Source organism: Balaenoptera borealis, assembly GCF_965194805.1.
Source record: "Balaenoptera borealis genome assembly, chromosome: X".
Lineage (NCBI taxonomy): Eukaryota > Metazoa > Chordata > Mammalia > Artiodactyla > Balaenopteridae > Balaenoptera > Balaenoptera borealis.
The window spans coordinates 61902338-61917306 of NC_138881.1; the positions used below are offsets into that span (position 1 = coordinate 61902338).

General features: G+C 34.8%; 1 protein-coding gene across 2 annotated transcripts in view; it reads left to right on the forward strand.

Annotated features, from left to right (window-relative positions):
* CHIC1 (cysteine rich hydrophobic domain 1) overlaps positions 1–14969 on the forward strand; it is a 436141-nt gene that overhangs the window by 34408 nt on the left and 386764 nt on the right. The window contains exon 6 of one of the 2 annotated variants that reach the window (XM_082377544.1): positions 272–12535. The exons of the other annotated variant lie outside the window; for it this stretch is intronic. Within the exon in view, the coding sequence (XP_082233670.1) occupies positions 272–322 (51 nt within the window). The 3' untranslated portion in view covers positions 323–12535. The remainder of the gene's footprint in view (positions 1–271; positions 12536–14969) is intronic. 2 annotated transcript variants of the gene reach the window in all.

Below are 14969 nucleotides of genomic sequence, written 5' to 3' on the forward strand. Positions count from 1 at the left end.
TTTGCTTTTCTGCACCTAAACAGTTACTGTAAATCAGGTGATAAAAGCTATTAGCTATAGTAAGTAATTATGTTTTCCAGTTTAATTGCCAGTCTAATGGTAATTTGTGGTAAGTTCCTTTTGTAACTGTTTTCTATATTTCACTTGCTTTATCGTACAGGATCAAAATATAGGCCTGTGAAAAATGATTATAGACTCTCTGGGTTATATATAATATATAGTAAGTGAAAATTATTTTGTCAATATATTCTTGTTTATTTTTATTTTACAGGTAATACTAATAGAATTCTTACCAAAATATCCCATATTCCGACCTGACTGAGGGATTTTATTCAGTCACTTCTGTATTACCTGTCATTTCCTACCCTTAGTGCCTTGTAGATGATTTTGGAATGAAGATGGTCTCCTTTGCTGTGTTCAACTTATTCTTTATAATGGTAGAATATTCTCCTCACACTTTCATTTGTGTTGGTTTAAGAAGAAATTTTGCACATCTTTTTTGTTGTTAAATGAGGCTTGTGTTTTGCACTGTCAATTTTTAAATAAATACACACACACATATACATATATGTATATATATATATTGCCACTAAAAATAAACATCAGTGCTGGTGTTTAAAAATCAAAAACATGTTCTGAGCATGCTGCCTTATAATTTTCATACTCACTGTTTCTAAATATGCATCATTTTTCTAGGCTACTTAATGCTCTGTAATCCCTTACTGGACATACGTAAATAAGCTTTTGGTAGCTTCTAGAAATGGTTTTACTCTTACCTGCTTTTAAAGGACATGTAATTAATAGCACTGGTTTTGTCCTGCACTTTGCTAAATTATCACTTATGTTAGTGGATAAAATATTTAAACTCCTTAACACTTGTAAATATTGTCTCTTTGTGTAATGTAAAATGTGATATGCCATGGTTTACAGAATGTAATGTTACTCTTAATGTATTGCCAACGATTCTGCATAGATTTTAATATGAATGAAGTTTGCAAGCATCCTTTTGAATGTAGAGACTGTTAACATGCTGTTTTATGGCAAAGCCATAATAAGTATGTTAAAAATTTCAGGTGTGGGCAGGGTTGCCCTTTGTAATGAGTGGATTAAAATGGAAATCATTGTCTGAGATCTGCATTGCACCTGAAACCAAGAACCTTATTTTTTTCCATTTAATTCAGTAAATCCCATTTTGTCCTCTACTCCCACCCCCAAAAGAATTCATTTGACATCTGACAAATTTCATAGCCTCAGTCTCCTCATTTATTTCCCTTTATGTATCCTTTCCTTCATTTGGAAATACACACAATTATGACCTTTAAGGAATGTTTCAAAATTTCATATGTCTTAGGAGGTGTCTAGACCCCCCATGAAAGCCACTGCTAACCCCTTTCTGGAGTTATGATAATCTACTTTGAGAAAGAGAGAGAGCTAATTGAAAAGCTGTACCTAAAGTGGCTGATTCATAATTGATTAAATACTCTTAATCCTCTTTTTGAGGATCCTTTGTAAACATTTGGATATTATTAATGAGGAAAGATAAGTATTTAGACAAAAGTATTTTAGTTTATAAATTAGCCACACGTTGCCTTTTCATTGGTATGTGCATATTTCTCTATTTCTCTTCACATTATTATGAGAGCACCACACTCTAATTCTTCTAGATTTGAATTTTTAACATAATGAAAGCTTTGCATTGCATTAATTCAACTTCAAATTTGTGCCTGTATATAGGCATTATTTGTAATTCCTAGCGCTAAAAATAAAAGTATCTGGGACTGAATATTTTATTTATCATCTTAGTCTTACTTGCTTTTAGTAAACTTTTTAAGGCAAACATTCATCCCAGTAAAGAGAACAATCATTTCTTCATACAAGGTCAAGCTTTTTAAAGCCACTTTTAAAATTTATGCCTAATTTGAAATCCACAGTCCTAGACCAGTAAAAGAAGAGGGGGGAAAAAAAGATACTATTTGATATGTGACTGTAATTTTTTGCGCAAACACTTTTCCACCTCCCTCTGTAGAACCCCGTTATTACCCCCATGCCACCCAGAATCTCTAACTTTTAATATATTGTGTGTGCCTGCAAAAATCATTTGTCTGTCTGCTGCAAAATTGAAGGTGTATTTTTATAGACAAAGTGGAAACCTCTGAATATGCATACCAAATGTCTTGTTTTATAGATAAGGTCAGGGAAAAATTGTATCTATGGTTTATGTTCCAGCTAGTATCATCAGGTTTATGCTTCATACTGTGACAGTTTAATACCAAAATTGATTTCTAGCATAGTACAGAATTTCTAATTATCACTGATAGAATAATTACTTTTAAGTGTCAACCCTTATAATCTCATTTTTTCCTGTAAACTTAGAATTTGGCCATATGATGGTCATAGTAACTTTTTCTGCCATGTATAAATCACACTTGTTTTGCTCAAAGAATAGCAGGAAGTAGTGAATTGTTTCCATAAAACAAATAATGAGACAGGAATAGAGTGCATCTGGAGGTGACAGAGTATATAATTCAAGTTACAGTAGTATTTATCATAAAAAGCATTTACCAGCATGTGTGAACTTAATTTTAAAACCTACTCTAGGGTACTTCCCTGGCGGTCCAGTGGTTAAGAGTTCACCTTTCAATACAGGGGGTGCGGGTTCGATCCCTGGTTGCAGAGCTAAGATCCCACATGCCTCGCAGCCAAAAAACTAAAACATAAAACAGAAACAATATTGTAACAAGTTCAATAAAGACTTTAAAAAATAGTCCACATCAAAAAAATCTTTAAAAAAAAATAGAACCTACTCTAATAGCTCTTAAATTTATTTTCTTACTGTTCATTATGCTGGTCAACTCATTTTCTTGAACTACTCAGAAAATACCCAATTTTCTTTTTTTCTTTCTTCTATGACTGCTTTTTCAAACTCTTTTCCTTTGGAGGGGACTGATTAGCAGTTGAGTATTTTGGAGTCCTTTAAGGGATTTGTTTTCGTTTCAGTGGTATTGGCAGCAGTGAATGCTAAAATGACAGAGTACACTGTGGACATTAACTTCTCCCCCATTGACCTTTTTTTCTTACATCCTCAGGATACAACATGTCAAGTTAATAAAGTATTTTTGTGACAGTTGTTTTTAGATTGAAGAAACTAATTTTGAATTTCTTTGTTACATAATATTTCTTTATGAAACCTGCATAGATGTTTCCAGAGAAAATAACATGTACCTTACAAAGCTTTGAGGTTACAAGTTAAAACTGTTCCTTCTCTGACTTTCCATTATGCATCTCCACCTCCATAAATTGTATATAAAATGAAATAAGCTTTAACATTTTTCAGCTACTTTTTGTTCCCTTCTACCTGCTATGTTAATTTAGGAAAGAGACCATTGTAGTTAAATTTTAGAAGTAGATGGAGAAGTGCCTTGTCTTCTTTGAATAAAGATAACATTTTATGCTGAAGGAAGCAGAATGAATGAATTGGTAAATCATTATATTTAAAACCATCCTTTTCAGCTAAGTGTAAGAATATTTTGGTAGTACATTATATTTCTTCTATTTATTATTTAAAGCTTGTTTCCTTGGTTTCCCCCAATCATGAGATATATTAGTGAGAAAATATTACAGAACAGGACTGTCAGTCACTTACATAACTAGTATAGTTCTAATGCTAGTAAACATGTAATTTAACATGGTTCTGGAAAAACAATGGTCTTTGAAGCTCTACCAAAACCTACTTAAGTATTTAACACACATGCAATTCATATTATTATGACCTGTAAACACTAATGTCTGATCAGCTAATCAAACTGTGTTACTATTTAGCACTCTACCATTTTAATGAAATTTATTCTTGTTTTTTCATAATTTGAGTGAAGTTCCATGACATTTGTAAGCCTTCAAACAAATAGGGATTTTTTTTAATGTAAGAGAGCTTTAAAAAAATCATTAGAATTTAATTTTGTTTACAAATAAATTGCCACTTAAAAAATCAAATCCCACTACTTAAACATAAAGCCTCCAAATAGTATTTTATTAGAATTGACTATATTGACCTGAGGGGATATAGAAATTGTATACACCCATTTAATTGGAGCAATTTCACATAGTGGAAATACTTTCTCCTAATTTGATAAGATGCTCAAATTCATTGAAATTAGGTCCTCTTATGCCTATAAAATTCTGCTTTAATCCATTTTGCAACAATTGTCAAATTGTTTAGGTTACTTTAAATGGTGAACTATTGGAAAATTTTCCACAAAAAATGAATAGATTTTATTAATAATACCTGTTCATGTAATATGTGGACTAAATATAAGGAGATACATATATATGTATGTATTTGTATACATCTCCATATCGTGCCCCCAGTTTCTCTTTCCTGATTCTGAGCCAGCCTTTTCATGTTTATGATGGCAACCTGAGAATATGTTCCATTTTCTGTGGACTTTGTCAGATTCATACTATATGAGGAAATGATCTAATGGGCTCCAGGCAAGTCACTTACATTACATGTCAGTCTCTTCATCTGTAAAATCATGGGATTGAACCTAGAGCTGGACAGAAAATTAGAGGTCACCTGACATTCTGTGATTCTAGGAATCCTTAGGGAATGTTTACAGGATCTCAGAATGATTTTTCACAAATCTACTACCCTTGGTGGAAACTCTCACAGTGCCCTGCACACAGTAAACGTTTGATTTGCCAACTGGCTCCTAGCTGATGTGTGTTCATATCACACAGGCTCAACCTGATGCCTGCTAGACCTCAGCCCCTCCATGGTGATATGAATGATTGCAGTTTCCCTAGGAACTGAGGAATGAGGTCTATGGGCTTTACCTACATGTAATCTGACTATATGCAGTTGGTACCTGGGCAAGAATTATGGCTGTGACAACAATGGAGATATGATAGGACCCACTTTGACATTTAATGTGAAAAAGAGTTTCATATCCTATCCAATATCTGCTTCAGTGTCTTATTTAGTTCCATATCCTCAAAAACATCTGTTGGAACAAATTGGTAATATTAGATGGAAAGGAAAGTGGTATAGAAGTCAAACCCAAGTCACTTCTGGTTTAATTCGTAGCTCTGCTGCTTAATTCCTCTGTACCTCATGTCCTCATTGTGGAAGTGGGGACAATAATCTGGACCTACCTCACAGGGGAATTGAGGATTTTTTCATATATTAATGTGCTTTTGAAATTGACTGAAGGATATATTGTACATCATAATTTGGTAATTTCTAAATAGAGTCCTTTAAATCTATGTTGTTATGTTTTCTTTCTCAGTCACACCTTACAGAATGAGTATTGCAGTTAATCTATTTTTGGTAGTAATTTTTGTTATTAATCCCTTATGTGTTAACATGGGTAACTATGTTATATTAATACTTGATTTAGGGAGGAAAAGCACGTGGATATAAACCAATGGTTCTCAACTTGGGGCAGATGAAAATAGCAGTGGGGTCGTTCTTGAACCTTTTTCAGTATTCCAAAAAGTTATACTAGAAACCATATATTTACCCAAAATATTCCTACTGCACAAGCCAACTAAGACATTGAATTACACACATTTGCTTATATTTCTTTGATTCTAACACTGGTTATCATACACTGATCAGAAACTGAATGGCGGTTATGCTTTTGATTAATTTTTTAAATGAGAAAGCCTATTGTTACATGCAATTTAATAAATAAAATACTTGAAAATATGGGGAAGGAATAATAAAGGGATCCTTATGGTAAAAATGTTGGGAGCCACTTTTATAAAGGAACCAAGATTATTTGACCTCTACAGGTTGCTTACCTAGTCCCTAAATAATGAAATGCTAGAGTGTGTGTGTGTGTTTTGGCTAGATTGGGCTATATAACTTCAGGTTAGAATTTGTCTTCATTTTTTTCTGTTTCAGGATGATATAACTGAGCTAATTTATCTGGGTGTGTATGTGTAAATCATACATACATACACATATAGGATCGCAGATGTGGAAAGTGTTATAATGTCATGTTCTAGCATTGGAGTAAATATCAATATCTGAGTCTCAAAGTAGTTCTGTGTATAAAGTCAACATGATGAGTCAAGGCAATAATTTCTCAAATGTTCCTTTTATTCCTGCTTATTTTGTTTGCTTTGATCTTTGCTTAAGTTTTTAATTTTTCATTTTTATAGTAAGCAAATAGTGTAAAATTGATTTAGTACCTGGACTTTGAAACAAGTTACAAGTGTTTGAAATTATATAATCTACAAGCTAGTTTGCCATCCTTGGACTAGCCACGTACAAATATGAGTCTCAGCTACAAAAACAGGAAATCCTGGTAGCTAGAAGGTGGGCATTGATAGAAATATTTGTTTGAAAAGCCTAGGATTTCTGCTTTTTGGCAGAGGATTCCTGTTGGGACAGTTTTACCAGAAAAGGATAAAAATGAATATGTCCATTTAAGCCGAGAACTTTCATGCATCTTGTATTGTTATATAGCCTGTGGAATGAATCATTTTTCTCCCTTGAGTTCGGGAGTGACTCCCCTGGAAGAACTCAACCTATATACAGCTGTGCCAAAATGAAGGATACCTGCCTCTCTGAAACTTTCACTGCTGCTTCTGTCGTTGTTCACTTGTCAGATATTAAATTTTATTATCTCAGGATGCAAAATTACAATAAAGTGCAAATCTGTATTAATGAATTGTGCGTTCTTTGGTGCATCTTCCTTTCTTCCTTCCATTTCCTGCTTTCATCATTATAAAGTAATTAAGGATTCCTTTTAAAATGTTTGTTTTGCATATTGCCGCTTCCCACATTTGCTAGTGTTATGTCTAACCCTGTAAGTAATTCATGCTATCTGTTGGCTTTGGGGGCCTTTGTTGTGCCCAGTGTTTGGCATTTGGCTAAGTAGGAATTTGTTTCTAAACAACTTTGCTTTCACCCTGCATGCCTACTTGTGAACTATAAAAATAAAAGTACAAGTGGAGTTCCACCTTACCAAGCATAATGTTTTAGTGCAAGAAATGTTGAAATGTGAAGCTACTTGGCGCAAAAGTTTTGACTCTTGTTAGCAGACTATATAAGACACTCAAGTGTTAACATTCTACTTGAGTTATTATTACTCAAGGTGATTAACATGCAATAATATTAGTTTTTTTAAAAACTTATCCCAAACTTTTGCAAATTTAGCAAAACAGCAAATGTAACATAATAAGAAAAACTGTTTGATGTTTCCCAGTATCTTTGGTAATTGTACTGAATATTTCAAAAAGACTTTAAATTTCAAAATGTTAAAGCAGAGATGACACACTTAAACCTACAGAGAAGTTTCATGTTTTGTTTTAAAATTCTTTTTTGAAACTTTACTATGTGGATGGATAAAAATCTATACTTTTCATTGATAACTTCTTGGATGTGGAGTAGGATATGCTATGTAGGAAATACTTTTACATTGCATTTAATATTATTGAGGGCAGAAGCCACATGCCTTTAAATCTCTCATTAAATAACATTTACCACTTTATGGGATGCTTCACTTACCTAAATGTAGGAAATTCTCTGGGAGATAGAGAATTCTTCAGTTGTAATTACCATAAATCTGAGTTGTAATCCCTGTTCTATCACCTGAGTGACCTCTAGCAAAAATCAGGACACTCAGTGAGCCTCATTTTATCCATCATCTCGAAGGTAAGAGGTTGGGTTAGATCAAGGTTGCAAACTAAGCTATAACCAGTCCTCAGACACATGTGTCTTTTTGACCTGCAGAATTTTTTTCACACATTTTGAATTAGTTGCCAGCATTTAAGAGACTTCACATAGAAATCCAGATTTCTGGCTTCCCTTGAGAAATTCCACATGTGAACAATCAGCAAGAGCTGAGTAGCAACTTGCCCCTGTTTGATGGAGCATTTATTTTCTTACTTTTTTTGTGGGGGGGGAGTGCGGGGGGAAGTGATAAACTTGACCACGTAGAGTTGAAGCAAAATTGATCTTTACACATACCACAAACAAAGACAATGCCAACAAATGGGTGTGGAGAACATTTGTGCAAATACATGTGTAATAAGAATATTGACATCAGCATTACTCATTATAATAACAGAACATTTGGAAAATATAGCCATTAAGAGGTACCAGGTAAGTAAATTTCTGTACACTCACACAATGCAATGCTATCAATTTGTGTTTTGGTTTATTTTTTTCTTTTTTTTAAATTAAAGTATAGTTGATTTACAATGTGGTATTAGTTTCTGGTGTAAGCAAAGTGAGTCAGTTATATATATATATATATATATATATATATATTCTTTTTATTTTATTATATATATATATATTCTTTTTCAGATTCTTTTCCATTATAGGTTATTACAAGATACTGAATATAGTTCCCTGTGCTATACAGTAGGACCTTGGTGTTTTTCTATTTTATATTTATTGTGTGTGTATCTGTTAATCCCAAGCTCCTAATTTATCCCTCCCCCCCTTTCCCCTTTGGTAACCATAAGTTTGTTTTCTATGTCTGTGAGTCTGTTTCTGTTTTATAAGTAAGTTCATTTATATCATTTTTTTAGATTCCACATATAAGTGATATATTTGTCTGACTTCACTTAGTATGATAATCTCTAGGTCCATCCATGTTGCTGCAAATGGCATTATTTCATTCTTTTTATGGCTAATATTCCACTGTATGTGTATGTATATATATATATATATATATATATATATATATATATATATATATATATATATATATATATATATACACCACATCTTTATCCATTCATCTGTCGATGGACACTTAAATTTCTTCTGTGTCTTGGCTATTGTAAATAGTGCTGCAATGAACACTGGGGTGCATGTTTCTTTTCGAATTAGAGTTTTCTCTGGATATATCCCCAGGAGTGGGATTGATGGATCATATGGTAAGTCTATTTTTAGTTTTTTAAGGAACCTCCATACTGTTTTCCATAGTGGCTGCACCGATTTACATTCCTGCCAACAGTGTAGGAGGGTTCCCTTTTCTCCACACCCTCTCCAGCATCTATTCTTTTTGATGATGGCCATTCTGACTGGTGTGAGGTTGGAGCATTTATTTTCTGTTTTTCCAATGTCATTACTATTCGCTCTTGTCTCCCTGAAACTCAGGTTATTTTGTTTGTCTTATGGTATAGTTAGAAAGGAAGCAATATATTTCTTGAACCCATATCTCTTTCAAAATTATGGAAAAAATACAGACCATGATAGCTACGTGTATTATTTTTTAATATTTGGTGGGGTGGGGGATGGAGAGAGTGCCTTTTTTGTGGAAAGGAAGTGTTTTCTTACAAATGACCTATGCGGATTAAAACTGTCGCCTGCCATATCAGTAAACAAAGGGTGTTGTAGCCATCAAACCAGCAACCACTGCAGCCACCCCCAACTGTGCACCCTGAGGGGATTCAAGATGGAGAAAAGCAGGATACTGCTTATCAAAAGAATGATTTCAATGAGCCCAGACTCTTTCATCTACTCATATAGAAAAACGCTAAATTCATTAACTTGAGATGTCCGGCTTTCTTTAATTAACTGTAATCTTTTGATGTTCTGACTACCTGGTTTTTATCGCAAAACTCCTATATATCCTGGCTCCTCCCTTACCTCTTCAGATCAGTCCCTCAGAGCTCTCTGAGAGGCTGTCTTCTGGGTTTAAGACCTCAGTTTTGTCCACCAAATAAAACATAATTCTCAACTTTTAGGTTGTGCATTTTTTCCCATTGACACCTACTGCATTCATTGATGTTACCTGGTGATAATGGACACTTGATTTAATGATTCCATAAACTAGACAATCTGTAAAGCCTCATTTAATTCTGACATTCTGAGTGTCCATGAGGTGATTTTGTAACATTGGTATATTTCAAATTATTTGCCTTTTAAGGTCTGTATATGATGATGAATTGATGGTGTTAATAAAACTGGTCACACTTCCAAGTACAATAGTGGCATCAAAGACCCCATCTAGTGAAACATAGCCACAAGCAGGGAGGACCAACATGTTATTTTAGAACTGATCTTTACTTCATAACTTTCAACAAAATTTGGTCATCCATCCAAAGCAGCACCTGCCTTGTTATCTCTCAAGAGTAATATTGCCCAAGGTGATAACACCATGTTAAGAACTCTAGGTAGGAATCTATAAAACCTGTCCTATGTATTGTTATTTAGATAGGACTCCTGATTGTTTTTTTCTCACACAATATTGACCCAAAATGATATTAATTTTTTAAAAAAAAGACATTTCAAAAATAAGTTAGACTCAATATGTTTAGATAATGCAACCAGAACTGTCAGTCTATGATTTAATAAGGATCTGTATTAGGGTCTGATGGATGGAAAGTATGGCAATTAAGATAACTTTTTCTTTATTATAAAAATACTTGCTTCCACTAGAAAATATATGAAATAGAAGTATGAAGCATAAAATTAAAATCTCCCATAATTTTACCATATGCTACCATTTTAATATCTTTAAATTGCATAACATTTTTATATGTGTGTATAGTGCATTTTTACAGTTTTAATTATATTGTATATTGTATGCTGCTTTTGCACTTTCATAGTTTCCCATGTCAATACATAATCTTTGAAACTAACAGCAGAACAATGTTTGAATATGCCATAATTTAGTCATTTTGCTTTTGTATTTAGTCTGTTTTCAGTGTTTTGCTATTATAAATAATGACTTCATCAGCATCTTTATACATAAATCTTTACCAGAATCTGATCATTTCCTTTGGATATATTTTTACAAATTGATTATTGGGTGAAAGGGTTGAAGTCTTTATAGCTCTTGGTATATATTTCAAAATTGCTTTAGGAGAGGCATGAGAGATATGACACACAGAAACTGAGTATTTCTGTCTTCCTCTGGATAGATGGGGAGAATTAAGAGCAGGAATTAATATAGACACACTACTTATTAATACACACACACTTAGAGGTGCTAATTGAGGTGGGGTACTGGCGAAAATTGGAAGGATCAAACTGACATCCCCAGCAGCTACAAATAAAACAGAGGATCCTTGCTCCTCCAATCGAGGGCACGTGGAACACCATCCTCAGCCCTGCAGAGCTGTCCCTAAAAGTCAGTGCTAGTGGACTTATCCCTTGAAGGAAGCCACCAGCTCTCAAATTCTATTATTTACAGACCTCTGATAGCTCAATGAAAAGCATCAGCAAATACAATTTGTGACAGTCTAGAATTATCTCCCCTCCCTTCTTTCAGCAGTCAGATGGGAAAGCAAGCTGCCGAATCCCTATCAAACATCGACCACAGGCTTCGATTGCCATGTTTGCCTACTGCTTCCCTTGACAGCTTTTTAAATTTGACTTTATGAAAGAGACTTTAGTCACAAATTATTCGCCATATTCTGTGTTCCTATAGCGTTCTCACTCCCTTGAAATTGCTGCCTCTTACCGCTTTACCAATTGTAGGAAGGCTGTCATGATTCAGAGAAAGAAACATTGGATTTATATTATATTTATTGTAGACCTGGCCTTGTGCTTCCTGCCTGCCATTTCCATCTAGACAATCTTGGGAAAGTAGTTTAACTCTTTTAACCTTGGTGTGACAGGAATAATTACACCTAAGATAATTGTTAGGACTAACAATTATGCAAAAGAGCTGGGAAGATATCAAATCACAATATTTTTGTTTCTAGTGAAGAGTAATTTCACAATCTATGCCTTCTGATCAGTACATTAATCCAATTCTTTCATCAGGATTGTCTACACTGCTTATATTAAACATGTTGACCATTCAAAACTCCACCAAGGTAGTGGGTCTTAGTTCTTTTTACTTAGGGGCTCTCCTCAGGTTCTTTTACCATTCTTTGTACACCTGTCATGTGCATGGCCCCTGCCATGTCTACACAGCATGTGATCTCTACCTTCCGGGAGCTAACTTCTAAGGTGGCACACTTCGTTATTTCATTCTTTCATTTATTCAGTCGGTATTTAGTAAGCATTTAATATGTGCCAGGTTCAGCATTAAGCATTCTTCCTACACTGTTTTGTTTAAGCCTATGTTCTTAACCACTATGCTATTCTGACATCATATACTGCTTATGAGTATACACATGTACACATTTCTATATTTTATATATACGCACAATAAAGTAGATTAAATAGCAAAAACATTATTCCTGAGATCAACTTTGCATTCTACTTTTGTTGTGTGATTTTTTTAATGTTTTAAGCAGTTTGGACTAGAACTGAGTCACTTGGTAGGAGGCAGAGGGCAGGAGTGAAGCCAATCAACAAGCAGAACTCTGAGATAGCTGGGAATCCAGTCTTTATTTCTCTTGTCTGGGAAATACAAGAGTGTCTCTGTATGACAGTCTCTAGGTCCATCCACATCTCTACAAATGACCCAATTCCATTCCTTTTTATGGCTGAGTAATATTCCATTGTATATATGTACCACACCTTCTTTATCCATCCTTCTGTTGATGGACATTTAGGTTGCTTCCATGTCCTGGCTATTGTAAATAGTGCTGCAATAAACACTGGGGTGCATGTGTCTTTTTGAATTATGGTTTTCTCTGGGTATATGCCCAGTAGTGGGATTGCTGGGTCATATGGTAATTCTATTTTTAGTTTTTTAAGGAAGCTCCATACTGTTTTCCATACTGGCTGCACCAATTTACATTCCCACAACAGTGTACGAAGTTTCCCTTTTCTCCACACCTCTATGAGATGTCCCAAAATCTGCTAAATAGTCTATCATTTTTCATTCTTCTTATGCCTACAGCCATAAAGAGAAAGACTGATAAGGTTGGCGAATGACATGTCTCTATCAACTGCAAAGATCCTTTTTCTATACCTCTAATATTATAAGTTCTGACCCTGAACGTGAAAAAACTTGACATCACTACACATAGTATGATTTGAGAACGATTGCAGGGTGCATCATCCCTAAACATCCCTCTAGATTACCTGCCACAGTGCCTAAAGTTTATACTATTAATCATTCTTCTAGGTTAGGGCACTCTTGCCAGAAGGTTCAATTATATAGCAAGGAATAGAGGGTGGGCTATTAACACACCTGCTGTCACCTGGGAAAGCAGCAGACAGAGCTCTGAAGAACTGAGCTCAGGGTAAAGACATTTTAATAAATTATGGGGGGGGGAAGCCCAGAATATAGGATAATCTCCCAGTGAGAGCCCCTGGGTACAGCAATGCCAAAGACTAGATTTTCCTTTTTCAAAATGGCAGTCAGATTCTTGCCATGCATGTATTTGATAAATTTAAGAAATATATTTATAAGCAATATATAATTAAAAGAGCACTGGGTTGGGAGACAGAAGACCTGAGTTCTATTAGTAGTCCAGAGTGGTCTGGGAGAGAACCCTTTTTTCCCTTCTATTTCCTGTAAGTCAAATGTGAAAATTAAATTAGATGATATCATAGATCCTAACGGGTGCTAAATCTTTGATTCCCATAGTGGGTCAGTTCAGTTGCCTTGATGTCTAGTGTAGATATGGCATAAACTAATGCTTTCATTCCTCCTTATTTACACTGTGGCTGGTAATGTTAAAACAACCAAGAACTCCTTGGCCTAGTAAGAACCCAAGCAGTTGGAACTGTCATACTTTGAAGAGGGACATGAAGAAAAAACCTAGGACCAGAGAAAGTCCATCAAAGTAATTTAAAGGGAAAGAAGTGGGAGTGATGACAGGGAGATGGCTGAATAAGATGTGGTGTATATATATACAATGGATTATTACTCGCCATAAAAAAGAATGAAACCTTGCCATTTGCAACGACATGGATGGACCTAGAGGGTATTATGCTAAGTGAAATAAGTCAGACAGAGGAAGACAAATACTGTATGATCTCACTTGTATGTGAACTTTAAACAAAACAAATGAAAACATAACAAAACAGAAACAGAGCCATAGATACAGAGAACAAACAGGTAGTGGCCAGAGGGGAGGGGCATGGGGAGAAGAAAGAAATAGGGGAGGGAGATTAAGAGGTACAAACTTCCAGTTGCAAAATAAATGAGTCACAGCTATGAAATGTACAGTGTGGGGAATATAGTCAATAACTATGTAATATCTTTGTATGGTGACATATCATAACTAGACTTATCGTAGTGATCACTTTGAAATGTATAGAAATACCAAATCACTATGTTGTGTAACAGGAACTAACATAGTGTTGTAGGTCAATTGTACTTCAAAAACAAACTAACTCATAGAAAAAGAGATCAGCTTTGTGGTTACCAAAGGAGGGGGTGGAGGGAGGGGGAATTGGATAAAGGCATTCAAAAGGTACAAACTTCCAGTTATAAGATAAATAAGTACTACAGATGTAATACACAACATGATAAATACCATTAACACTGCTGTGTGTTATATATGAAAGTTGTTAAGAGAGTAAATCCTAAGAGTTCTCATCACAAGAAAAAATTTTTTTAATTTCTTTAACTTTGCATCTATATCAGATGATGGATATTTACTAAAGTTATTGTGATAATCATTTCATGATATATATAAGTCAAATCATTATGCTGTACTCCTTATACAGTGCTTTATGTCAATTATATATCAATAAAACTGGAAGGAAAAAAATGTCCTTCACTTGTATACCTCCCTCAGCAACAGCAATTTGGCATCCATCTATGGACAAAAGTACCTTTGTGGGAGCTGTGGGATCCAGCACCCGATGTCTAAGGGCCCAGGAGGAATATTGCCCACCCATATGTCAGATAATAGCCATACAGTACTTGGTCCCATCTGTGGACCCTGAAATGCACCATGAACCAACTCCAGCCCCTCTAGGCCATTGTCTGGGAGCCCCTGGAGAACAAACAGACTTAGATTATCACCCACAAATGAGAGAGCCTTTGTGGAAGTCCAGTGGAGAAGTCCCAGCACACTTTTGGAGAAAAAAATCAGAGATTATATGCATTGGAGAGGGTGAGGAACACATTGACTTTACCAGTGTT